The sequence below is a fragment of the Dermacentor silvarum genome, chromosome 3 (genome assembly GCF_013339745.2).
Source record: "Dermacentor silvarum isolate Dsil-2018 chromosome 3, BIME_Dsil_1.4, whole genome shotgun sequence".
Lineage (NCBI taxonomy): Eukaryota > Metazoa > Arthropoda > Arachnida > Ixodida > Ixodidae > Dermacentor > Dermacentor silvarum.
The window spans coordinates 232,516,448-232,543,852 of record NC_051156.1 but is presented as its reverse complement, the minus strand read 5'-3'; the positions used below and the strand labels follow the sequence as shown (position 1 = coordinate 232,543,852).

General features: G+C 48.4%; 2 protein-coding genes across 2 annotated transcripts; both read right to left on the bottom strand.

The window, feature by feature from the left end:
* Positions 1-14,778: 14,778 nt before the first annotated feature.
* On the bottom strand, positions 14,779-16,467 carry LOC125944446 (uncharacterized). The gene has a single exon (XM_049664947.1). The coding sequence runs from the start codon at positions 16,465-16,467 to the stop codon at positions 14,857-14,859; it is 1,611 nt and encodes a 536-aa protein (XP_049520904.1). The 3' UTR covers positions 14,779-14,856.
* A 6,641-nt stretch (positions 16,468-23,108) lies between these two features.
* On the bottom strand, positions 23,109-24,253 carry LOC125944445 (uncharacterized). Its single transcript, XM_049664946.1, has one exon. The coding sequence runs from the start codon at positions 23,823-23,825 to the stop codon at positions 23,109-23,111; it is 717 nt and encodes a 238-aa protein (XP_049520903.1). The 5' UTR covers positions 23,826-24,253.
* Between the last annotated feature and the right edge of the window lie 3,152 nt (positions 24,254-27,405).

Below are 27,405 nucleotides of genomic sequence, written 5' to 3'. Positions count from 1 at the left end.
CAATTAGGCGGAATGCAAAAAAATAATAATCTGAGTATCTCCAAGCAACGGCAGACAGTATTACCTTGGTTCTGTCCAGCTACGTGACATTTCCAGGATGACACCAGTTTCGAGATATTATTTCCCAAAATGTGGGACGAAATACATGGGCGTTCCAGTTAGTTTTGTGCTTCAATGTATAAAACAGCCTTTTGGTAAAAAAAAGTTAGTGCAACAACAGTGCATTTTTACGGCGTGTTTGATGGCGCATATCTCCAAACTTGTGTCATTCATTCCAAGTGGATAGACCAGCTCATCGGCTGCAATTCGTAAATTGAAATATGTGTCGTAAAGTAATTAACTAAGAAGTTAATTAGTGAATTTTTGTTCATTAGTTTATTATGTGTTTCAGTTTCTCGTGCTACTAATGTCCACCTCATTGAATAACCCAGCTCAATGATAGGAATTACGCTACCTGCCACAGGCGATTTCTAAAAATTCCGTAAAACATAAACATGAACATTCTGTATGTAAAGATCGGTTTTATTTGTTTCTAAAGTCGAGCTAATATGCTGAAAAGAATTATCGCATGGTTCTTGAGATATTCAATAAATAAATGAGAAAACAAGCTGAAAAACACATATACTTTTGGTAGATATTAATAGTGCCCTTAGTCAAAGTGAGAGAAAACATGGCGCGCAACACGAACATTTCCTCAAGAAGCTAACAATTCAAATATTACAAACTCATTACAAACCCTTCCTTTGTAAGAACCACTGGACAATACAAACATTTCCACAATAAGCTAAGAATTCAAAAATAAACAGAGATTTTTATCTCTTAATTAGTGTCCAAGAAACATTGGGTAGTACGAACGTTTCCACAATAAGCTAAAAATATAAAATCTGAAGACAGATCATAAACTCTTCGCCTTTCAAAAATGTAAACGAACTACCAAACCTTCTACAAAACAAAAAGACAAGAACAATACTCAAAGGGCAGAGGTTGTAATAACGAAGCGGCAAAATGCAAATTTTATGCAGATATGGAGAGGCTAAATTAAGGTCAGACGCCGTGACAGCTTGAATAAAGCAGTAGAGACCCCGTTGGGCTAGTTTGTTGAAGTTCATATTAGAAAGATTTTAACTGCGCTAGAAACAGGACCGAGGGAGGACGAAAAAGACATGTGAAAGATGACGTATAGACAGTGAGGATAACAAAACTGATTGAAGTGATTGAAGCGTACATGTGACCATGTCTTGCCAATCAGATCATGTTGTTTTGTTATCCTCACTGTATATATGTCATCTTTTACACATTAAAAGTTAGTTGTGAGTCTGGGCACGTGTTATCTTTTTCGTCCTCCCTCGTCCCTGTTTCTAGCGCAATTAAAATCTTTCCAACAGCTTGAATAAAGCTGGCGCATTATACTGTGATGAAGTTCACTGTCCTTTTATTCAAAGGTTACCGCACAATCGAGAATGAATTTCTACGCACAGTTTATCTCTGAATAAACTCATCCGCGATCTCACCGAGATTTATTTTGCGGGCAAGCTCTTTGTGCCCATGAAGAACTGCTATGCGATTTAACCGTGATTGTCCAATTGTTGACAGCAGGTACGTTTTGACGCGACGGATCTCGTAGCTGCTCATAGTTAACGTCCGAAAGCATCTCTACAACATCCTGAAACGTTTTCAAGGGTGTATTGCGCTTCCTTGCTGTATCTATATGAGCATGCTACTTTGAACGTTCAGGCTCAAGATCTTGCCCGTAGAGCTTGAACAGGTACGTGCTCTCAGCCTGTCACCATTCCCAGTTAGAAACTGCTCAATCTGTGTCATGTGCTGCCACATTTATGATGGCTGCCTGTCGTCCAGCGAGGAGTCTACTGTGTCCAATACCTCGTAGAACCGCTGGCGGTACATGTCCTCGGCCGAAGGAAATAAGTGAGGTACAGATCCGTTGTCATACCGTCGTGGAGTATTCCTTTGCCCTGATGATGATGGCCTCACACTATGCCTGCTACCCACACAGGGGGATTGGCCAATCCAAGAATTGGCCAAACTCAATGTTCGAAAGTTTTACATATTCGATTAAAAAGAACAAAAAATGGGAAAAGAAGAAATGAAAAAAAAAGCAAAATAAAAGGAAATATTCAAAAACTTATTCGTTTAGTTGATTGTGTCGAGTGTTGAGGAAGCTCGGACGCCGCGTGCGAAAGAGAGAGACACGTCTACTCACTTGAGCGTCGCAACATCAAGTGTCTTTATTGCCGCGTCGCGATCCCTGCCCCGACACAGGCGGCGCCACCAGACAGCTCATAGAATATAGATGGCTCTGCTACAACAGAGCCTTGGTGGTAGTGGCACATACCCACTCTGGGGGATTGGCACAACAGATTGTACGAAAGCGGTGGCGCAGCAGCTCTTCAACATTCAGTTGCAATTCACGCGTCTCTGCGTGTGTGTCGTTCCAGAATCGGCGAAATCCTTCCTTCCCAAGTCCGCCAAGACTCTCCCTGACGGGGAAGAAGAAGAAGACGCCATTCGAAACGGCTGCGCTCAAGGACGATTCCGCAGCCCGACGAGAAATTTTCCCAAGGATCTACATCTACATCAGGCTCCGCATGTAGGGTTTTTTTCGGATGGACCACCTTTCGAGACCGGCCCAAATCGATCACCATCTCCAAGAAGTGAACTGACACTTGTGGAGACCAACCGCAGGCCAGTCGGACCATATTTCGGCGTTTCACGGCCGATTTTTCACCTTAATTCCTGACGTGGAGGGCTTCGAGTAGGGAGCTGCCAACGTTACTGGACTTGCTTCAGTCGTAAAACTCTCCGCCCGTGCGCTTATACCGCCGCCACTCCTTGGGCAGCCGCCAGATGGCGGCGCCGTTCCATCGTGCGCCATGCATGCAGGCGCCTCGCCGCAGCTCGTGCGGAGCTTGCGCGTGTTTCACGCTCGCTGGCACACTTCTCCCTATAGTCCGAATTAGTGATACCATGCGAAATCGGTATCCACCTACAGCGATAACACATATCGGGCTAGTTGGTTCATACTGAAAGAACGGGAAACTGCACGATAGGAAGAACCGCATACGACGAAGCGCAGAAGCTGCGTTTTGAAGTGGCATGTGTTTCTTCCTGCCGCCTAAACCTTTCACGCAGTTTACTTTTCCCATACAGCAGCTTGGCACGTTTTCTCGCTATTTTTACTTGCTTAACACTTTGGTCTGGGGCAGTTATACGCCAGCTAGCGAGACCAAATTTGTTATCCACAAAAATAACAGCACAACTTTCTTGTAAACCATTGAAAGCTTTATTAAAGAACACCAAGGAAAAAACAACTGTATGCCCCTATATATAGCTAAGACTGTCACAAGGGACATAATCTAGACAAATGATTTGGGCCTACGTGGAAACAAACTCCACCTACAGCAGCTTGGCTCGTTTCCTCGCTGCCTTCACTTCAAGACTGGATCCCCGTCGCTGCTCCAGGAACCTTGCCTAAGAATGCATTTTTATGCAAGGTCTATGCATGCGCATGACTAAACAGAAATTAGCGTAGCTTGCACAAGTGGCGCAAAGAAACAGCGGAGCTGATCGGCACCTAGCTGGTCCTGACCTTATAGGGGTTATGCTTTTCCGGAATTTATTGATTATTGATCGATTACCTATTTATTGGCTATCGCAAGATATTGGCCATATATTTGGGCTAGGGTAAGCACTATCAAGTCATCTCCAGCATTTCCCTGAATTTATTGATTATTGATCGATTATAGATTAGCTATAGATTGGCTATCGCAAGGTATTGGCCACGTATTTGGGCTAGACTAAGCACTACCAAGTCATCCTAGCATTTTCCGGAATTTATTGTTTATTGATCAATTATCGATTAGCAATTGATTGGCTATCGCAAGGTGATGCGAGGCGCAGCTGTGCGCGGTGACGTCATCGCTAGGCGAGTTTTTGCAAACACTACGCGGGGAAGCAAAAAGCTTAAACAGCTCCGGTGTTAAAATTTAATGATGCGTGCACTCGGTTCCCGAAAGCGCAAGGGGCACCCAACACGGCTCAACGTATTCTCTGACAGCTCTTCTAAGATAGCCCAGAACAGGTCACCAAACATCTCTCTTCGTTTGCGCCCCCCCCTGGTTGGTTCGACAGATACGAGGGAAGGTTCGGGAACACTTTCGGCACCCTCGGCAAGTGTCCATTCGTCTCGTGGCACCATTGATAATATGCACAAACACTTTACGATGTCCTGCTCATGAAAGTGTAAATCACTCACCATGGATTTCGCAGAGAGTTCCCGGTCGGCACGAGGAATCGCTCTGTTCAACGCCGAGCGAAGTTTCGCACACAAGAAGTGGCGCGCCGAACTGTCGACATCGTTCGATAGCTGCTTGTTGCAGTCAGGATCGCAGCACGTTGGCATCATCTGCTAATATCGTTAACAAACGCGGCGAAGGCTACAGTTTCGCGGATGACATGCTTCCCGAAATCCGCCGTCAACAACCAACCACAGAATACACCAACGCTGCACCATGTGTTTCGTCAGGCCAGTTCGCGGCTAGTGGGGAAGTGACGCTGAGTGCGACGGCAGCGCCATGAAGGCGCGGGCGGGCGGCGGTTCCGCGCAACGCCGCCGGGTTTTTCAACTGAAGCTAGTCTAGTAACGTTGGGAGCAGCGGCGGTGCCGGCGGGCCTGCACTTCAAGATGGAGGAGGTAAGGACTCCGGTTGCGACACCGATGGCCGGAATTATATTCCGGAAAGATTCTACATCGAACCCACGATCAATTACGACGTCGCGACTGGAAGAAGAGATGGACTTCACTGCATCTCAGGTGGGTGATGCAACACCGCACCGTGTTTGCAGTAAGTCAGCGACGATAAACACCGATAAGGAAACCGCTGCCGTGGTCGGCGAAACGAAAGCAGAAGCCGGATGGGAGCGGATTCTATCCCTGAAGGAAAAGTCTCGCTCAAGAGCGACACTCCGTGCAAGGAAACGCACCGCCAACAAACCCAAGGCGCACCGCGGACGACCACGACGCAAACGTCTACCGCCGCTACGTGTAGGTGGTCATCAGGCCACACCAAGGCCTGCCAATCAAAAATGTCAACTGTGAAGTCAGACTCTGGCAAGAGCCGTCATGGAGGCTTGCCAGGATAGAACCACCAACAATTTCATTCTAAGAATCAAGCGGGGTGCCAACACCGCAGTGGTGTCCATCCCGAATCGGGATACTGCCAAGGTCATGCAGGCCATAAAATCCTTGAATATCTACGGACCACCGCAACCGGTCAATGCGTACGCTATGGCAGGAGAATACACGACGCGGGGAGTAATCCGCGGAATTGAACCCCACACCCCTTCTGATGTGCTGCGATCGAATCTACGTATTCGAACCTAGGCGCTAGAGTTGATCGATTCAAGAATGCTGGGTGACTCATAAAGTGCTTTGCTAAACTTCTACGGCAGCAGAGTGCACGCGTGCGCCCCCATATGCGAAATTGGGGGGTGATCACCCAACGCGTGATCGCACATGTCTAAGAATACACAATTATCAAATCTAAGAATACACAATTACCAATCACACAAAACCCGGAGTACAAGAGAATAGTCGAGTAAAACACAGTACTTCGAAACAATTTAGCCGAGCTACGAGCCGAGTTTGAAGCTTTAAAGCGCATGGTAAATAACGGAAAATCACAGCAACCCATAAAAATTGCGTACCACAGTTCCAAAGCACCGCAGGCACCACTGCAACATAGTACCGCCTCCAGCGCTCTATGGGTAACGTTGGAACAGTTAGCACAAAACGTACAGCTAATGTTCGCAGAGACACACAAACTCAAGCGAACGGTAGAGGATGCACAATTACCCGGATTACCCTCAAGTAGCCACCTATGGCGGGGCCCACCTATCCAGCATCAGATAATCACGCTTTGGCTGCAGAAAAGAGGCAAACCGAGAACAATTATTGCCAACATTTATAGTCCTGCCAGAGACAGAGAGAACAACTTTATTTAAAAATAGACCCCAGTCCGGGTTCTGCCAGAGAGAAACAGGCGGATTTCGAAAATGTGGTGGCCACCATGGTGCGGCTCGCTCACGGTACGTCGGGACAAATTAATATTGTTAGGAGCCCAACATTCAAACTGGGGCTGCAGCAGAGACAATCCCAAGGGCATCTTGTTAGCGGACGTCGTAGAGCGCTACGGACTTTTTCCAACTAACCCAACCGGATCTCCCCACGCGAATCGGGAACAGCGTGTCCAAGGACACCTCCCGCATCTCACGTTCATCAAAAACGAAAGTGCGACGCGATGGACGAACCTAGGTGAGAACCTCGGGAGTGATCACTATATTATAAGCATATCGGTTAATGCAGCCAAGATTCGAAGAGCTATTGGCAAGTCAAGGCTATCCGACTGGGCCAAATTCCATGAAAAAAAAAAAAAAAAAAACGATCGGAAGCATAATATACATGGGAGACTGGGCTGAGCGGATCAAAGTTATCCACGCTGGGGTCATGAAAACGATTGAAACGACAACGGAGGCTCTAGCCTTGGGCGGTCAGCACTTGCATCTCTGGGAAGCCCGTAGAGGCTTCACAAAAATGGAAAAGGCAGAAACTTAATCGCAAACTTAGGATTCGCATAGCCCAGCTGGCACAGGAAGCTAGCAAATACGCACGAAAGTTAAGCGACAGCAATTGGCGTCAGTTTAGCGATTTGCTTCGGGGCACGTTGACAACAAAGAAAACATGGCACATTCTTCGAAGTATCATCGAACCGGGAGGAACAAAAACACTCACGAACCGCACACTCAAGCTATTGGAAAATGAGTTTGAAGGCATAGAAGCCGACAAGATAGGAAAAAAAAATTAAACAGATATATGTAGGGTCGCTGTCAACCGGACAAATCCGTTTACGAAAGACAGGACCAACCGGAACTGGACGCCCCCATAACCTTTGAGGAGGTTTACGCAGCGGCACATTTCTTGAGGAAAAACACCTCCCCAGGGGTAGATCAGGTCACGAACGCAATGATTCGCAATCTAAGGGAAAACACGCTAAGGAGCTTGACCGAATCTTTAGCAACACGGTCTAGACAGAGGACGGCTCCCAAAGAATGGAAGGAAGCCAAAGTTATCCTCATTCCGAAACCGGGCAAGCCCTGTAAGATCAACAACCTTTGACCCATCTCCCTAAACTCATGCGCAGGGAAACTCTTTGAAAAGGTTGTACAGGTTCGGCTCTCGGACCACATAGAAGTAAGCAACATGTTCCCCTCCAAGATGTTGGGTCTCCTACCCCACATGTCGGCGCAGGACGTTTTTCTACTACTAAACTTCGAGGTGCTGCACCCCAGCAGGAGTCTCGGACGATAAATTTGTATTGACATTGGGTATCAGAAAGACCTTCGACACCATCTCCCACCACACTATTTTGGAGGGAGTGGAAGCGGTAAACTGCGGAGCACGAATTTATAACTACGTGCGCTCGTACCTCAGGGATCGCATGGCTACAATCGGACTAGCCTCCACGAAATCCGACACCTTAAGCTGTCCCGACAGAGGCACTCCTCAGGGAGCTATACTCTCTCTCTTGCTATTTAGTGTGGGGATGAGAAAGCTAACCCCGGAGCTAGATAAAGACCCGAATCTCGGCTGTGCGATATATGCCGATGACATCACGCTTTAGGCTCACCAGGGGTCCTACGGGGACAACCAATATACTCTTCAGAAGGCTATATTTCTTGACAGCGCTTTGAAAAATCCACTGGCTCCGGTGTTGTTCCGTTCTTCTGATGCTAGGCCATGAAGAAACAAGATCAGGTGGCTATAGTTCTGAACAATCGACTTCAGAGAAGTGGCCCTTAGCGTCCACCTCGTGGGACAAAACTTCTGCAAGTTTACGCTCTCATCATCATTTTATTGCGATAGCAATTCTATGGACACTTCAACCGGATTTCTGCCGTCGCCGTCAGGTTCCGTATAATGTCCAAGGGTGATAAAATCGTCGCCGCGCGCCGTATGCGCGAGTGAAAGCGCCCGTGGGACGCGCACTATCACGGAGAGCGAACGCACGGCGGAAAGCAAACGCGACCGTCGCGCGAAAGGCCGTGGGGGTATGGGAGGGAGGGAGGCGGGGCGACGCTGTGCTGCTTCACCAAATGCTTATCTTGCAACCGGGCGCAAGGGGAACTGGCCACTCAATCTCCCACGTGAAAGCAAGAAAGCGGGAAGGCAGCGCGGGAGGGAGGGGGGGGGGGCAGCTTATCCTCTGCCAACAAATTCTCCTCTGCACTTTGCGCGGCGGTGGCGGTCGCCCGCACCGTCTCTTATCTCCACAAGGCTCTGACCTTTGTATGCGATGTGCATTCGCCGCTCAGTTTCCGTTGAAGCGATAGACCGCGCGAACCTTCGCCCGCTGCGGCGGCTGCGCTTGCTGCCAGCGTTTTGACAGTCGTTGTCTGTTTTATGAAATGACCGGAACATATCTAGGCGCTTTGGGGAGCACATAACAAAGTTTATCATTTTTGATACCATGCCCCAGAAATCGCGACACATTTCCACTTTCTGATTCATGCCCTACAGCACCAGGATGTGCGCAAGACAGTGTACGTACAGTGCTCGCGGCTCCTCCTGTTTTATGAGAGCTTGCAGCTCAACTCGCTGTCCTCTCATATTTGCAGCGCCATCATAGCATTGCCCACGGCAATTGTCAATGCTAAGATTTAAACGGCAGAGGACGTCCTTTAGAAGGGCAAAAAAGACTGGCCGCTCTAGTGTCCGCAGTGTTATAAAATCCACAGCACAGCTCATGTGTTTTGAAGTTATTTTGGACAATACGAAAGCAGATCAACACTTGCTCCTTGGCAGATATGTCCCCTGTCTCATCCATGATTATGGCATCGTGTCCCGCTTCACGAACCTCATTTGTGAGTGATGGGAGAACACCATGAGCCAACATTTCCAACATTTCGTTTAAAATTTCGTAGAAGAGCTACCTGTACGTGGTTCGAGAAAGCCTTGATTGCAATTTGCTACGACGTACAACGCCTCTCTCTCAGGACAACTTTAAACCGACTGGACTCGAGACTGCTCTCTGAGTCAAAGATACTCGGACCGTGGCTACACCCGTCACTGGCACAAAAAGCGATGCGTGCATTAGTACAGTATTTGAAGTGCACTGGTTTAAGAGACCGCCTATAGTGTCCCTGTACATCGTCTCACGTGTACTCAGTACTCATTCTCTTTCTATTTTACTCTTTCTATTCCCCCTTTCCCTCACCCCTAGTGCAGGGTAGCAAACCGGACGCTCTTCTGGTTGACCTCCCTGCCTTTCTTCTCCTTGCTCTCTCTCTTGATTGCAATTCTGGAATGTCATTGGTGCGAAGTTCCAGAAGCTGCCTTAGATTACTCTCTGCGTCGTCATGACTACGTACTGCCTGGCATGCTAAGTACATGCAATGTCGCTATCAGCGTTTTCATTGCGTCTTTTTGCTTCCCAGTTACACAAGCAGTTGCTACATTCACAGCCGCGGTTCCGCTCATGGCCACACGGTGCGGATTCGAGGCCTCGATCATGACGCCTTATAAGAGCTTTTTTCCAATGAGAAAACCCATTTTGCAGAAACATCAAGCCAGAGTCCTTATCGCTGGATGTACTTGGTATAAAAATGTTCATCTCACAAGCAGCGCGACAAGTCTCACAAAATACTTTGTCCACTGACGCGTCACTCAGAAGCCATTTGTGCGCATGTGTCCACAAGCTGGTTGGTAATGCCGTCCCTGCTGTGCTTTAACGTTAAGGACTGGACCCTCACCAACAATTCGCACGCTTCCGGAGGCAGTGGTCACAGTGGCAGATGTATATGCCGATGCAGATGTATATGCATATGCAGATGTAGATGTATATGTAAGGCAAACCTCGGTAGGTTCAGAAGCGGACGTTGAAGGTCCCATACCAGGTGGATTGCGTGTCCTTTCGTCAGCCTCTGTGGGAGGTCTGTTCTTCTTGATGAGATATCTGGCCATCGTTTTAACGCGATAGCGTTTAGAGCCCCGTGTCGCAGAAAATCCTGCGTCAGCGTCGGCATTGCCGCCCGCGGCCGAGAAAGTCATCCCCAACCACGCAGGTCCTCCAAATATATTTTACCACTAAAGTTGCTCACACTTTATCTTGCATTCTTTACAATGTTATTCCTCGGAATTTTGAGAATGACAGCCCACAAACAATTGTCATGAAACAAAACACCGACAGCGCATGCGTTTTATGCTAAATCTTCTCAGGCTGAAATATTAAAGGTGCAAACAGTAAAAGAAGGCTGGCGCACGAAAGAGGCCGCGTTTCTACCAGAAAGTAATAGTAGTGATTTTATTGAAGAAGAAAGTGACCCTTATTTCTGCTGCCCAATAGGGAGCACGGCGCAGCGTCAATTTTCTACCAGAAAGCGCGCCTTCGTGCATAATGTTCACCGCCAGTGTTTCCCGGTAAACATTACGGTTACATAAGCTGCAGTTGCCGAGAAGTGCGAGAAACAGTCAAGGATCTTTGAATGCTATCGCGTTCCACTCTTGAAGACGAAGCTTAAGCGTCCTCCAAAAAAGACAGGGGTAATTGGAGATCGCAGGGAGAGGCCTTCGTCCTGCAGTGGACATAAAATATAGGCTGATGATGATGAAATTTTTTTCACGGTTTCTTAAAATACAATACCAGGAAGGTAGGGGGCGTAGCCAAAGGGGGGAGGGGGGTCGAGGGGTGCTGACCGGGCATCGCCGCCCCCCCCCCCCCCCCCCCTCCGAAATTTTTCCGGCCGGCGCCCTGCTCCCTTTTATGCCTGGCACGTCACCTATAGTCAAAGGCTCAAATCCTTCGAACGTGTGGCTTTTATTACCATGCGCGAGATATTGCTTGTATGATACAGCTGCTTGTGTGCATAATTCCGCGTCCGCATTTTTAAAGGAGAAACCTGTGCTACACGTCATGTACCTGCAGCGTTTTGATGTTGAGTGTGCAGAACAAGCTCGATTGACCTTACATTCGATGCTCATGTACGGACTTAGAATGCTTGTATGTACTAACTATTTGTTATTTTATTCATTGCGTTTTGGATAAAAACAACGAATTAAAACATATCAGTTTTGCAGTCTACGCTATTTTATTGAGGATATTATACGCTCTCATCATAATGCACACGTTGCTATGAAGCAAACAATCACGTGGGCCGCATAATCTGATGCCTGCACAAGGATTTATTCTTATTCTTCTTCTTTATGGGGTTGTACGTACAACCAGTTTATGATTATGAGGCACGCCGTAGTGGAGGGCTGTGGATTAATTTTTACCACCTGGGGTTCTTTAACGTGCACTACAACGCAAGCACACTGGCGTTTTTGCATTTCGCCTCCATCGAAATGCGGCAGCCGCGGTCGGGATTCGATCCCGTGATCTCGTGCTCAGCAGCGCAACGCCTTAGCTAAGTGAACCACCGCGGCGCGTAGCGCAAGGATTTGCATTACGCGGAAATGTGCATTTGTCTAGTTTACTACTACACCTGGCATTACACAATCATAATAAAGCCAAAATCATGAGAGACTCCTGAAATGTTTTTGGGGACCAACGAGCGTATGCAACCTTAGCCCCCTCCGAAAAAAATTCCTGGCTACGCGCCTGGTGACAGGAAGGTAAGACCACCAAGGAATGGAGTGCCAAAGCGTGTTCCGGGTTTAAGAGAAAAAAATTGGGGGCCAATCTACTTTATGAAGGTGGAAGCTGTCGTTGCGCTCCCGAATTCGCCCCCAATCCATGGTGCGAACGTGGTTTGACAGCAAAGCCACACGAGTGCACGAAACAAAACGCATTTGTTTGTAATTAGCAATTGATCATACTTCTTAGTTGTGTAGCTTAATAAAATTTGGAAGGGTTAGAGTTCTATCCTAGTAAATATACATGGGGCTGTCCATTTCCCTCCCGTAGAAGCCCATGTATTGACAGCAGATGAGAATTCCACAACTTTTACAACTTTATTGTGAACTATCTAATTAGGAAAAGTAAATGAAACTCGGCCTAATGATAGAGTTGTCTTAGCGGCCAATTGTCATATAATTTTCGGGGTATAGTTTCGATAAAACAAGAGCTACAGCCGTTTTCTGCAGAGCATTCGCGAAAAAGTTGGCTTTGCCGCAAGGCGTTTTATTGCGATAGCAATTATATGGACATTCCATGCGGATTTCTGCCGTCGGCGTCGTCGTTGCCGTCGCCGTGAGGTTCCGTGTAAAGTCCAACGGCGATCAAATCGTCGCCGCGCGCCGTATGTTGTATGTACGCGAGGGACGCGCGCTTTCACGGGAAGCAAGCGCACGGCGGAGAGCAAACGCGACTTCTTCCGTCGCGCGAAAGGCCGTGGGGGGACGGGAGGGAGGGAGGAGGGAGGGAGGGAGGGGAGGCGACGTTTAGATGCGGCACCAAATGCGTATTTATACAAAAACGTTGCGAGGCGATAAGGTAGTAAAGACTTCCGATGCTGCTCAACGAGTGTCCCGTTCTGATCTCGTCGAAAATCTCCGAGCCGCCCCCAGAGGCACCGGCAACAGTCACCAACGCCGCGCGCGTTCAGTGCAAAGGAGGGCAAAACGCCGACGGCGTCGACAACAGTTCTGAGCGTTGCTGGTGCTCCTGCATGTCCAAGTAGTGGCATTCCCACTACAGTGGGAATGCCACTGATCTTTGCATGGACAGCCCACTGTATGACCTAATTCTAGGAAACATCGAGGGAGTTCGCGCCCCAGACGATCCGAAACCTTTGGAAGAAGAGTCGAAGATTGAACCATCGACGACTGAAGAGCCACGCGGAAAAACATCAACTGCTGACGAGAACAACGCGGCACCTGTCTTCCAAACTCGAGCGAAGGCCCAGGCAAGACCTTTCCAGCTCCTTTCCACGCCCGATTCCGAAAATAAACCAACCGAGACTCATAACCACAATCCGAAACCCTATCATCGAAAAACCAAGGAGAGGAAATTCAAATTTAAAAACCGATGACGATTATGTGTGGTGCAAAGCGTTTTGATTGAGTGCACAGAATGTTTATTCATACATCATGAGCAAAGTGTTGATTTTTTTTGAAAACTACTCTATCACAGTTTTGTATACTTGCATTTTTGGTTAGCAGCGCGACGATCTACATGGAAACGAGAGAGAAGGGAAAGAGCGCTGAAATCCCTTCTCTCTCGTTTCCATGTAGATCGTCGCGCTGCTAACCAAAAATGCAACTTTACCAACACGCCCGTTCAGCCACCCTTGCGAACTTCATTTGTATACTTGTTGCACATGTTCTATTTTCATATGTCTGCCGTGTTACGCGAAATATTTGTTTTGTGTAGTACAAGGTAATTGTTACGCGAGGGATGTGTAAATTGTATAATTTGTGTTTGCTTGAATATTATTGCATAATATTCTTAAAGTGGGGGGCAGTGTCACAAAAGAGCGCGTAATCAAAGCGCGCGCCGCGTGTCACGCAAGCCAGTGAAAGAACACGCCAGCCCCACGGCAGCTTCAACAGAGGGGGAGAGCGCATACGGAAGGACGTTTTACATGGTGCGATCTTGCAGTGAGATTTTCGCACCGGAAGTGCGACCGTCGCATGCGACGAAAATCGCAGTCGCAGGGCCGATTCTGCGATTTTCGGCTGCGACCAACCGGTTGGTCGCAGCGTCGCAACGTCGAAGCAATCGCTGCGATTTTCCGTCGAAATTGCGCCGAGAGGTATTTCGCGGTCTGTTTTGGAAAATGGCGGCGGTCGCTCAACGCAACGTTTGTAGATACTTTTTTGTCTATAAATATTGGCTCAACAAGCCTCGAACAGTGCAACTAATTGAGTGGAGCCTTGGATTGCGCAATCGGTACGTAACATCAGCACCTACACGCGAACAGTGCAGATAAAAACTCGTAGGTCAGATTCGGTTCTGTGATTTCTATGCGTTTGTTGACACGCTACGTTGCTAATCTGGCGACGCTGTTTTTTAGGTTGGCTTCGGGTGCTGATAGTACGTACTTTTACGTGATTTTCCGTTATTCACACGCACTGCGAGTTGGTAAATACTACAGGTGTCCCTCACGGGAAGGCATGGCCTTCGGATGTCGTTCCAATTTTCTCGTTCTGGAGACAACTCGCGATATACGAAAACGCCACAGTTTTATCGCAGTATGCTTTTACGGACGGAACAATTTAAAGAATATGCAACTACGGGTTGCAACTACTAGTATGCAACTACTAGTATGTAGAGTTTAAGTTCACCAAAGTTATGTATGACTCTACATACTACAGTCAAATTTTCGTTGTGCGCGAGACAGAAAATATAGAGGATCGTACCTCATTCATAAGTTCAAGACATTGCAACCAATATGCATGAACGTTTCAAAGGGAGCTTTAGAATCTATTCGCTATGCTAAAGTGAAAAGCATAGGCAACAACACTTAGTTATTGTTCATTGAGTTGCTTAGTTTTTCTTTTTCTTTTTTTCGTTATTCGATTGTCAAGAATATTCCAACCTCCCATTGCTTTCACTCAATCCTTTCGTACTTGTATCGATATAAATACGCCCCCGCTTGCCTTTTTTTTTGTTTTTGTGCGCGCCAGAACACCATTCTTAAAGGCGAAGATTGACGTCACCGCTTTCGTCACGCCAGCCTTGGCAATGGAAATCATGCAGGTAGCACGACGTCGTCGAGTGCGTTGCTATATCTAGGTGGTGTTGGCGGAGCGCGCCGGCGGTGGTGGTGGTGAAAAACTTTTATTTCTCTAATAGAGAGAGTTTGGGGGCCACAGAGTGCCCCGCTACATGGTCGGCGACCCTAGTCCGGGACACCGCATGACGAGGCCCCGTCTTGCGCCCGTTTCACCAGAGCCCGTTGGGACTCCAGCGAGGAGCAGTTGAGGAGGGCAGTCTCCCATGCCTCTCGGGAAGGGGTAGGGGAAGGGGGGAGGTGGGGATTTTTAGTGCATGCCCACACCATGTGGAAGATATCACAGGTCTCCCCACAGTGCGGGCATCGCCCATCCGTGTTGGGATCGAAATGTTTGATGATTGCAGGACAGAGTAGAGTACCTGTCTGCAGGTGCCTTAAAGTTCGCTCCTCCGCCTTACTCAGCCCCTTTGCAGGAGTCGGGAAAAGGCGGTGGTTATCGCTATAATGTCTTATAATTTCCCTGAACCGCAGCAGCGGTAGGTTTGCCTCCGAGCTAGAAGAGCTAGGGTGAGGAGCCCGGTGGGTAAGCGCTCGGGCAGCCGCGTCAGCGGCCTCATTACCTCGTAAGCCCTGGTGGCCAGGAGCCCAAATAATACGTTTCGGTGTTGGGTCAATGGCAGCCCGTCTTAGAATTTGACTGGCTAGGGGGGAGATCTCCCCTGTCAAGTAATGATCACATGCTTTACGGGAGTCCGTGATGATGATTCTCGAATTGGGGTCCGCGGCAGCAAGTGCTATCGCTACTTCCTCAGCTCGCGCTGAATTTTGGGCTCGGAAGGAGAGCCCATCAACGTGCTTTTCCCGGTGAACGACGGCGGCCGTGTAAAATCCCGCGGGCGACGGCCCTGCTACGTCTACATAGTATACACCAGGTCGAGAACCGTGTTGTCTCTCAAGCGCCCGAGCCCGCGCTTGTCGTCTGCTTTCGTGCGTGTCGGTGTCCATGTTACGAGGGAGCGGAGAGACCCAGAGCATATGGCGCCACAGTTCTAGAATACGCTCCGCCTCCTTTGGAGTGCAAGCGTGTTGAATGTGTAAGCGGTTGAGCAGGCGGCGCCCGGGGGCTGTCTGCATGAGCCGCGTGTATTGGTTCACGAGGTGGGCCTCCCGCAACTCCTGGTAGGAGTTGAGCACCCCCGGCGCCTTGAGTTTTGCGTTAGAGGTAGTCACCGGGAGATCCAGGGCTCGCTTAGTTGCTTTGCGGATGATGGCATCTATTCGCTCGTCTTCTTGCTTAGTAGTGCGAAGGTATGGCACGGCGTAGAGGATCTGGCTAGTCACGAAGGCGTGGGCTAGCCGAAGTGCGTCGCTGCCTCGCAGACCACCCCGCTTGTTGGAAACACGGTGGATCATGCGCCCTACCTGTTCGCCTACTCTATTGAGTTTCGCAATAGTGGAGTCCGGTCGGAGTCTGTGGTGAATGAACAGACCTAGAATCCGGAGCTCATTCACCTCTCTGATAGGACCTCCCGACAGAGTGATGTGTATTGCTGACTTATCCTTTGGGTTCGCTCTGACATGCAGAAGCTCTGATTTGGCTGGAGCACATTGGAGCCCACAGTCGATGGCATACGCCTCGGCTGTGGAAGCGGCCCGCTGAAGGCGGTCCTCTATTTCCCCAAGGCTCCCCTCGGTGGTCCAGATTGTAATATCATCCGCATATACCGCGTGTTGAATGCATTCCACCCGGGCCCATTGGCTTGGGAGGCGCATCATAGCTATGTTGAACGGGTAAAGACAGGCAATATCTGCGCAAGCGCAGTCTCCCTAGCGAGCAAGTTTCGCTCCCATGGACGTCTGTAGCACAGTATGGCATCGTAATCTATAAATAAAGGCTTGTGGAGATAGCAGTGCTTTGCGTGATTACGTGCTAGTGAGGCGGCTTGGCTACAACAGCATCGCTGCCTTATTTTCAACCCTGCTAGCCTGTCCGGCGAAGTATTAGTTCTTGTTAAATTATATTCCGATCCGTGTTACTACTAGATTCGTAACACGAGGACAATTTCGACTATTACATGACCGCTCCTTTAACAGATGTGTCTGCGATAGTGACAATAAAACAGTTTACAAAATGAAATAAGGCGGCACATTCATCAAGGTCAATTTCACCCACAGGAAGTGACTTAATTCACGCAAAGGGCACTCTAATAAACTCTTCACTACTCCAGTCATTTATTTGCGCACCACGTTAAGTGGCTCACTTATATTGTGCGCCAATCAATCACGGAATCTGGACCATTGGTAGCGAGTATCTTTATATTTTGATCGCGTGTCAGCATTTGTTGGCGTAGATACTCTTTTCTTTTGCTCAGAGGGAATATACAATGATAATCAAGGGTAGGCTGTGTGAGCTGATTGCAAAAAAATAGTATGGAGAACATAGTAAATCTAAATAACAGGAAGAACACTTGGTTTATTTTTTTCCACAGAAAACAAAAGGAATCGAAATGTAGCTGTGTTTCGTCTTAAGCGGTTGGCATGTTCCGCTATCAATATCTCGCGAATGCGCCGTCCACGCGAAGCGCAGCTTGTAGCCGGCGTGATCAACGAAGTCCCTCCTCTCACCAAGGCGCCTCCACTCACGCGTTATGGCCCTGGCACCTCCCAGCTTGGACAAACTTTCCTTCATCGTGCCCCGCACGTTCTCCACATAACATTGAAGTGTGCACATTTCGGAGGCTAGTCAAGAACGAGTTCTTGAAGATCACAGCTCTGGCGGTGTGCACCGGGTTCAGCCCTTATTTTATTGCGATAGCAATTATATGGACACTTTAACTGGATTTCTGCCGTCGGCGTCGCCGTCGCCGTCGCCGTGAGGTTCCGTATAGATAAAAGCTTTGCCGCGCGCCGTATGCCCGAGCGGAAGCTTGCGGGGACGCGCACTATCACGGAGAGCGAACGCACTCAATCTCCCACGCGCAAGCAAGGAAGCGGGAAGCCAGCGCCAGAGGGAGCGGGGCGGGGCGGGGGGAGGCGCACTTCTACTCTGCCAACAACCGCGCTCGTCGCTCGCCCGCACCGTCTCTTATCTCCACACGGCTCTGACCTTTGTATGCGCTGTGCATTCGCCGCTCAGTTTCCGTTGAAGCGATAGACCGCACGTACCTTCGCCCGCTGCGGCGTATGCGCTTGCTGCCAGCGTTTTGACAGTCGTTGTCTGCAGTCATTCAGTGTGATTTATTCATGTTTGTTTGTGCGCGCTCACACCTTGATTGTTCATTCAGTTAGTAATAGTCGGGCCACATTTTCCAACGCACGCTACACATGCAATGCTGCCCGGATCGGCAGTGCAGGGCTACAGGTGTGTCCCTTCGCACACGCTGCCCACGGGAAGCGCTTCTCATCAACACCACCGTTTCACATGCGCCTTCTCGTGGTCATCGAGTCTCTCTTCATGTCGGTCTACTTACGCCGCAGCACACCTGCTTACTTAATCAGCTCATCTTTACTACAATTCATATTGCTACCAAAGCCGCTCACCTTACTTCGTATGACATTGCTGTGTTGCTATCGCATTCATTGCTTCGCCCTTAGGGCGAAACTGGGACATTTATTTATTTATTTATTTATTTATTTATTTATTTATTTATTTATTTATTTATTTACAGAGACCTTACAGGCCCCCGTAGGAGCATGACGTAAGGAGGGCATAAACAGGAACAGTACTATCATCATCATCATCATCATCAGCCTATATCTACGTCCACTGCAGGACGAAGGCCTCTCCCTGCGATCTCCAATGACCCCTGTCTTGCGCTAGCTGATTCCAAGTTGCGCCTGCGAATTTCCTAACTTCGTCACTCCACCTATATAGTTTTCTGCCGTCCTCGACTGCGCTTCCCTTCTCTTGGTATCCATTATGCAACCCTAAGGGTCCACCGGTTATCTATCCTACGCATTACATGGCCTGCCCAGCTGCACTTTTTCCGGTTAATATCAACTAGAATATCGGCTATCTCCGTGTTTTCTCTCATCCACACCTCTATTTTCCTGTCTCTTAACGTTACTCCTAAGATTTTTCGTTCCATCGCTCTTTGTGCGGTCCTTAACTTGTTCTTGAGCTGCTTTGTTAACCTCCAAGTTTCTGCCCCATATGTTAGCACCGGTAGAATGCAATGATTGTACACTTTTCCTTTCAACGACAGTGGTAAATTCGCAGTCAGGATTTGGTAATGCCTGCCGTATGCACTCCAGACCAATTTTATTTTTCTATAAATTTATTTCTAATGATCAGGGTCTCCTATGAGTAATTGACCTAGATAAACGTACTCTTTTACAGACTCTAGAGGCTGACTGGTGACCCTGAATTCTTGTTCACTTGCCAGGCTATTGAATATTATCTTTGTCTTGTGCATATTAATCCTCAACCCCACTCTTAAACTTTCTCGGTCAAGGTACTCAATCATATGCGTAATTCGTCCCCATTGTTGCTGAATAGGACAATTTCATCAGCAAACCCAAGGTTGCTGAGATATTCGCCGTTGATTTTCACTCCTAAGCCTTCCCAGTCTAAGAGCTTGAATACTTTTTCTAAGCATGCAGTGAATACAGTGACAATGCAGTGACACGTATACATGTTTATCTTTCACCGGTGGCCGCTTTCCATCGGCAAAATGTTAAACGTTATCGCTCGGCGCAGGACGCGCCTGTATCGGAAGTTTCTAGAACGTTATCGATGCTTCTTTCCGTTGCCTGTTTTCACCGACGCCTATGTTATCTGATTGTATGACCGACGCGAATTGTCTAGAACTTTCTGGAAGACACTCGGGCATCAGGGAATAATCTGGAACATTCGATGACTCATGTATAAAAGCCGACGCGTTTCGCCGCTGAGCAGATTTCGACGATCGCCGAATGTCTCCGCCGCTTTCGTTGTGCATCGAGCGTAGCTTGCTTTTGTGGGCACAGGTTCGCCCAATAAAGAATAAGTTTCGTCATACACAGTTTTACGACTGTTTACTTCAGTCACTACTACGTGACAATAGCATTGGAGAGATTGTGTCTCCTTGCCTGACCCCTTTCTTGATAGGTAACTTTCTACTTTTCTTGTGGAGAAACAAGGTTGCTGTGCAATCCTTGTAGATATTTGGCAATATATTCACGTATGCATCCTGTACTCCTTGGTTGCGTAATGCCTCTATGACTGCTGGTATCTCTACTGAATCAAATGCTTTTTTATAACTTAAGAAAGCGATATAGAGAGGTTGATTCTACTCCGCAGATTTCTCGATTACCTCATTTATGACATGGATATGATCCATCGTAGAATATCCTTTCCTGAAGCCAGCCTGTTATCTTAGTTGGCTAAAGTCAAGTGTTGCCCTGATTCTATTTGAAATTACATTGGTGAATATTTTATACAATAGTGAAAGCAAGCTAATGGGTCTATAATTCTTCAATTCTTTAACGTCTCCCTTCTTATGGATTACTATAATGTTGGCGTTCTTCCAGCTCTCTGGTACACTTGAAGTGTTGAGGCATTGCGTATAAAGGGCCGCAAGCTTTTCAAGTATGATATCTCCTCCATCTTTGATTAAATGGACTGTTATTCCATCTTCTCCAGCAGCTCTTCCCCTTGTCATGTCTTTCAAGGCCATCCTAACTTCATCGCTAGTTATAGAAGGAGCCTCTGTATCCTGTTCATCACTACTTCGAATGAAAGTAGCTTGGCTGCTCTGGGGATACAGCTCAGTATAGAATTCTTCCGCTGCTTTTACTATGTCATCTATATTGCTGATGATATTACCCTGCTTATCTTTCAGTGCATACATCTTGCCTTGTCCTATGCCAAGTTTCCTTCTCACTGATTTCATGCTGCGTCCATATTTTACTGCTTCCTCAATCTTTTACACGTTATAATTTCGGATATCCCTTACTTTCTTCTTGTTGATAAGTTTCGACAGTTCAGCGAATTCTATCTGATCTCTCGAGTTTGACACTTTCATGTTGTGTCATTTCTTTATTAGGTCCTTTGTTACTTGGGAGAGCTTACCTACTGGTTGCCTTGGTGCATTACCTCCCACTTCAATTGCTGCTTCTGAGGTCAGCCTAGTTACGGTTTCATTTATTGCCTCTATGTTGTCTTCATCTTCCTGTTCTAAAGCTGCATATTTGTTTGCGAGCACCAGCCTGAATTGGTCTGCTTTTACCCTTACTGCGTCTAGTTTGGCCTGTTTCTTTATGACTAACTTTATTCTTTCTCTCTTCAAATTGAGAGAAATCCTAGACCTCATTAGCTTATGGTCACTGCACTTTACCCTACCTAACGCTTCTACATCCTGCGCTATGCTGGGATCGGCAGAGGCTATGAAATGTATTTCATTCCTTGTTTTTCCAGTAGGGCTTTTCCAGGTCCACTTCCTGTTGCTGCGCTTCCTGAAGAAAATATTCAATATTGGGAGCCTATTCCTTTCCGCGAATTCTACCAACATCTCTCCTCTAGTGGCCAGATGCACGTTATAAGTCCACGAGATTCTTACCAGAAGCTGCTGCTGCCATAGTAGCGTCTTGTATTGCACATGTCTCCATACCCTTGTGCTTAAGGGCTCCGTTGGCGTACTTACAGCGATGTATTTTAGTCTGTAACCTTACAGTAATATATATTTTCTTAACAGAACATGTCATTTCTGATAGTTGTAATACATATAAACTTTACGCACTTTCCAGCGCATGTTTTAGGCCTCTATGCAGCCGTGTTTCATCCACCCCTCGTAATTCACAGTGCAAGTACCATTGACAAGCCAATATTATCGCCATGGCGCTCTTTGGCCACATCTGGCCCTTGCGCTAATAGGCACCACTAATTATCATCAATAAAGAACTACATAAATGAATATCAGGAACTTTAGTGTTTCGCAGAGCGACGACATATCCCATACGGGTCTTCTTTTTTTCTTTTATTGAGGTATCAATTATGTGGACACTCCAGGCGCCGTCGCCGTGAGGTTCCGTATAAAATCGAAGGACAGCGTCGCCGCATGCCGAATGTGCGAGTGAAAGCGTGCGAGTGGACGATGGTGGCTCAGTATGCAAGGCGGCGCGCCACACGCAGCAGCGAGCTTTGTATGCATATGAAATAGCGCCCCCCCCCCCCCCCCCCCCCCAGGAAACTTTTCGCTCTATTATAAGCGCCTGTGTCGTGCGCTTTTCTGTATCCCGCTATTGCGCTGTTTGCTCAAGTTCGTACCCGTAAGCCCAGCTAGGCATCATTTTGAATATGCAGTAATTATGCAGACGCGTGTACGAAACAAAACATTGATGCCTTAGCAAGCATTTAGCCAAAGCTGTTCATTTTTCATTATTTAAGTCTCGTTCACCAGACTCCCCGACTTTCTTAATAATTAAACAATGTATTTAAACACTGAAAATTCAAAAGCTAAAGTTTCTCTTTCTGCTTAAAAATAACCAGCTGCTCCTCAATCTTTGGTAATATTGTGAGCAAAATATTCATCCTTCATCTTCTTCACCTGTACATAATCATCATCACTGTGCGCGTCGTCTTCGTTCAGCGCGTGGCTCAGCCGAATAAAGGCGACGAGACAACAGCTGTGCTGCTGCCTTACAAAGTGGTGGAGATGGCAACATATCCAACCCCTGACACGATGACTGAGAAGTCATCAACACGCCACGTCATTAAACCTGTACTTCGCTAGGACAACCAATTTTAAATATTCCTTGTCTCCGCGCACAATAACCAAGCGGAATGAGTTACCCTTATCACTCTTTACTAGCGCAGAATGTATTGAGCGTACTGACGCCCGAGCATGCTGCACCGGACAATTCTATTTCTTCTGCTGTTTTAATTTTTCTTCCTCGGCGCTGTGTATTTGCTGTTGTTTTTTTTACAGTTTCTGTTGTTCTATTCGCGACTTGCATTTACCGCATAGCTATTGTTTCTTCTTGGCTATGTACCTATGTATAAGTTATTGTTCCATTTGTAGCCTTCAGTAGATCAGAATCGGCCCGTCTTTTTGTACCAATGGCCTTCCTGCACGGGCCCCTACAAGGCATGTAGTATTATCTAAATAACGAAATAAAAATAAATAAAATAAAATTATTCATTTTGATTTCGAGAGTACGAAATGTCAGCCTCTTCGATTAATGCAAATCAATACGTATATTTGCGTTACACACCCCAGGTGATCTTTAAAAAAAGTGTGTTTATAAAACACCCTATATCGACACCGTTGCTCCTGCAGATTGCGGCTCCTGCTACTGAGCTGTCTGTCCATCACAGGGAGTTCTCGAACTTTCGCACAAAGAGCCGTTCATGAAAGAAAGCGTCGAAACTATCAGACTACCACGCAAAATACATTCAGAAAGGCCACGATAAATTTGGTGCTGACGGGACAGGTATATCACCACGCCCGTCTTTTGCGATGCATGAGTAAAGTTAATGCCATCCATTGTTCAGCCTCCGAATGCGATTCAGTTGAACGCACGTTCCCGACACAGCTCCTTGCTACGCATCCGTGCAAGCTGTACGCGACCGACATGCCCAGAAGCGGATCCCTCAAGCTGAAGAAAAGCGCGCGAAACGAGTCCGTCATGCGACAAGCGGAGGCAGCATCGACCGACGAGCTACACGGGAAGGCGGTGGGCAAGGTGGCCATCATCTCTCCCAGCGACGGCGTGACGCAGGTCAAGACACTGGACGCGCTCAAGGTGTCCAGGGAGCTGCAGGCGGTCACGCCCGAAGGCATCACCAAAGTGCGCCTCAACCTTCGCCTCAACCTGCTGGCCGTGGACACCAGCGCCATCGAGGCGACCGCCAAGCTGCTCGCCCTGAAGACGCTGTGCGGGGTGCCCGTGCAGGTGCGCGAGCCCCACGGCTCGCACGGCACCGTGGGCGTCGTGTACGGCATCCCGCCGGGCGTCACCGAGAGGCAGCTGGCGGCGGCCATCCGCTCCCGGGCGCCCGTCGTGGCGGTGCGTATTCCTCGGCCTCCCCGCGGGCCCGCGGTGCTCACGTTCGCGACCTCCCAGCTGCCGCACTGCGTGCTCGTGGGGCTCGTCGAGCACCGAGTGCACCCGCACGTGGACCGGCCGCCGCGCTGCCGCCGCTGCGGCCGCATCGGCCACGTCCAAGTGGTCTGCTGCAGCCCGGCCACGTGCAGGCGATGCGGCGGTGCGCACGGCCGCGCACTCTGCCCGGCACCTCGGCCGGCCTGCGTCAACTGCGGCCAGGAGCACGACCCGTGCTCGAACACGTGTCCCAAGTGGAGGGAGGCCCTCCGAATCTCCAGGTACCGCAGCTTGAACAAGGTCGACTACGCGACGGCTAAGGCAGCTGTCGCGCGGCCGGCCCACATATTCCCCCCATTTGTGGCATTCGCGCGCCCGCCACCAAGTCACCGAGACGTGTACGTTCCCGACGACCCGCCACGAAAGGCCAGCGCTGAGCCAAGGGTCGCCCACACCGTCGACAAGCTCGTTCACGCACTGCTCTGGTTCTGCCAAAAGCTCCTCTAGATACTCCTTAATCGCGCAACACCACAACCAAGTCAGTAAAGTGTCCCGTATCTCATATTGTGCAGTGTGCCTTTCTCCGGTGACACAAACGTTGTCGCGCGGCGCAAGACGTGCCTGCATGATTTGGAATCTATTCGTATGTGATTACATCTGTTATGTATGGTCCCGCCAGGCCTTGTATAATCAGATAAGCAGTTTCTGGACGGCACCATTCGACGAATGATGCATAAAAGCGCTTGACCCGCAGATCAGATATGATCGCCGGCTGTGATTTGGGTGCCAGTTGATTTTGTGGGCTCAAGTTCGTGCAATGAAAAGTTGGTTTCATCATTCACAGTTGTTCTGCCGTGTTCTTCGCCGACGCTACTACATGACAACATTTAATTTCGTTGGTATGCATGTTCCCAAGTATAGCACTCTTTGTATTCTTACAGCGAATGGTACACTTGCGTTGTTGCTTGAATAACATTTTCTGATTATCTTCAAGCAAACTGTGTGCTACTCTTGTGCCTGCGTCATTCATGAGCTGTGATAAGTATTAAGCTGCGCTCTCAGCTTCGTACCTTGTTGCATTAAGTGAATGTGTTAGCTACTTCCGAAAATCGCAACACAACTTGAAGAAAACAAATGCAATATATATATATATATATATATATATATATATATATATATATATATATATATATATATATGGGGTTTATTGGTGTTTAATCCCAGTCACGTTAGGTCCAGCGCGAGGAAACCAGCGACACCGATCCTTTTGTCTTCCTCACTTCAGGAGCCATACGACCACAGCGATGCTTGTGCTATTTTCGTCATTACAATGGCCCCATGAGAGAAGACTAGCCATCCTGGCGACTCACGGTGGCGACACGATAGAAGGATCATAAAATTTGGAGGACGCTTAAGCTTCGCCTTTAAGAGTAGAACGCGATAGCGTTAACCGTTCCCGTTCGCATCGCAACGCGCGTCTGTAGGTCTGGTAGAAAGGCTGGAAAAGGGGTTTGTGTTTGAGTTTCCTCGTAGCAGAATTAGGTTTTCTCGTACATTCAAATTACAATCCGACGCCGATTGGCAAACAATCCGACGGCGAATCCGACGCCGAATGGTAAAGCCGTACTTTACCATTTTCCTGATGGATTTCACCACGTGGAGGGCCTGCGCGGTCGGGGTGGTTGAGAATGATTTTCTCCGTCACCCGCATCGCAGCTGACGCCGGTTGCCGACGCCGGATTTTCTGCGACAAGGGGCCCTTAACGCTATCGCGTTATTACGGTTTAAGCCGGCTGACGTGCACGGTCTCGCGATCACGACGCCGCAGATCGCCAGACATCGTCAGAGGTCCGACCACATAGTTCACAGCAGATCTACAGGCGACGATCCGGTAGGGTCCGTGGAGCCAGCAGCTTAAACCGGGAACGTGAGGCGAAATCCACAACCAAACGAGGGAGCCGACCCGGAAAGTGGTAGTGCTCAGGTCGGTGTCATGTCGATTCCGCTGGTGAGCTTGACCTTCCGTCGTAGAGGTACTGGTAAGTTGGCGGCATTCTTCAGCGTACCTGGCTACTTCTGATATGGTGCGATATTCAGAGGCGTCAGGTTGCTATGGCAATACTGTATCGAGCGTGCACGAGGGTTCTCGTCCATACAATAAAAAGAATGGTGAGAGAGAAGAAGACGAAGTGATAGGAGAACGCCGCTTTGCCTTCTGTGCTCCTGCAAATCAGTATTAGCCAGCCGTGTAAACTTCTTACGGCTTCGAGAACAACATCAGCTGCGATCACTGATACCGGTGAGCGGCGCGACGACACCAAGCGCTGACGTTCGACTGCCACCGTGGCGGAGGGCAGCAACGGAGATGTGCAAGCGTGGCAAGGGCCGCCATTACCGCAGCATGGCTTCGGAGCCGACGATCCTGTGAGCCAGCCTGGAGCCGCCAGGGTCTCCTACATTCGACCCCCGACACTCGTCTTGGATGCGACGAGGAAAGCTGAGAGCATGTCGGACGAAGCAAGCAGTGCGAAAAAGGTGAGAGTCGAAGATCAGAACGAGTACATGAATGAGAAAACATCGACGTACTCCCTTCGCGACGAAGAAGAAGAAGATATTGAGATTGAATGTGATGAGGAGGCAGATCCCTTCACTCTTGTGACATATAAGAAGAGAAGGTTCGAGGGTATTCCTGTGGTATTTCAACCAATTGAAGAACGAAAACGTTCTGGAGAGTAAACCCAAATGTTGTCGCCTCAGAAATCGTTACGCTAGCAAAGGAGAAAGTAAGCTCTTTCCGAGTGAACCAAGACGGAAGCTTCTCAGTGACTGTGAGTTCTCTCGCCTCAGCCAAGAGTTTGTTATCATGTGTGCAAGTAGCCGGCTTACTAGTGAAGCCATTTATTCCGGAGTCATACATACGAGATGTTGGCAAAATCAGACATGTCCCGCTACAATACACAGAAGAACAATTAACAGAATATTTAAGAGAGGCAGGAGTGACATCAGCTAGACGCCAGACCCGTTACATACGCCAAGAAGATGGCACTGTGGAATCGCGCCCAGTTAGAAGTGTGATTTTGCAATTCCGCAATGACCGACCAATTCCAGAGCGAGTGTATCTTGGCTTCACTAGTCATCCAGTCGAGGAATATCTGGGGCCAGCCAGGCGCTGCTATAACTGCCACAGATTTGGTCACTTAGCGAAAAACTGCAGAGGAACAAGGCGCTGCAAAATATGTGCAGAAGACCACGATCACAAAGACTGCAAATCTATAAGACAGCCTAAGTGTGCGAACTGCAACGGACCCCACACTGCATCAGTTTCGGGATGCCCGCAGAATAAAGCAGCAGCTCTTCAACATCAACACGACATCATCTATGGTCGCACCCAACAGCGTGGTGCACCGGAACCAAACAAGAATACGATGAAGCCAGCGCAACCACCTCGGCCACAAGTGCCTAAGCATCAGGACGCCTCTATGACATACGCGAAAGTCGCAAGGGGACCACAAAACCGAGGACAAAGTTTTGGGACATCACCAAGCCAACAGCAAGCTCGACACGAACCTCAGGAAGGACCTCGTCAAAAGAACAACCACGTGACTAACATACGACAGAATACCAGCACACCGCAACCAGTAAGTGTAACGAAACAGGCGACCCCCTCAGCGTCTATTGCTGAACTTGTCA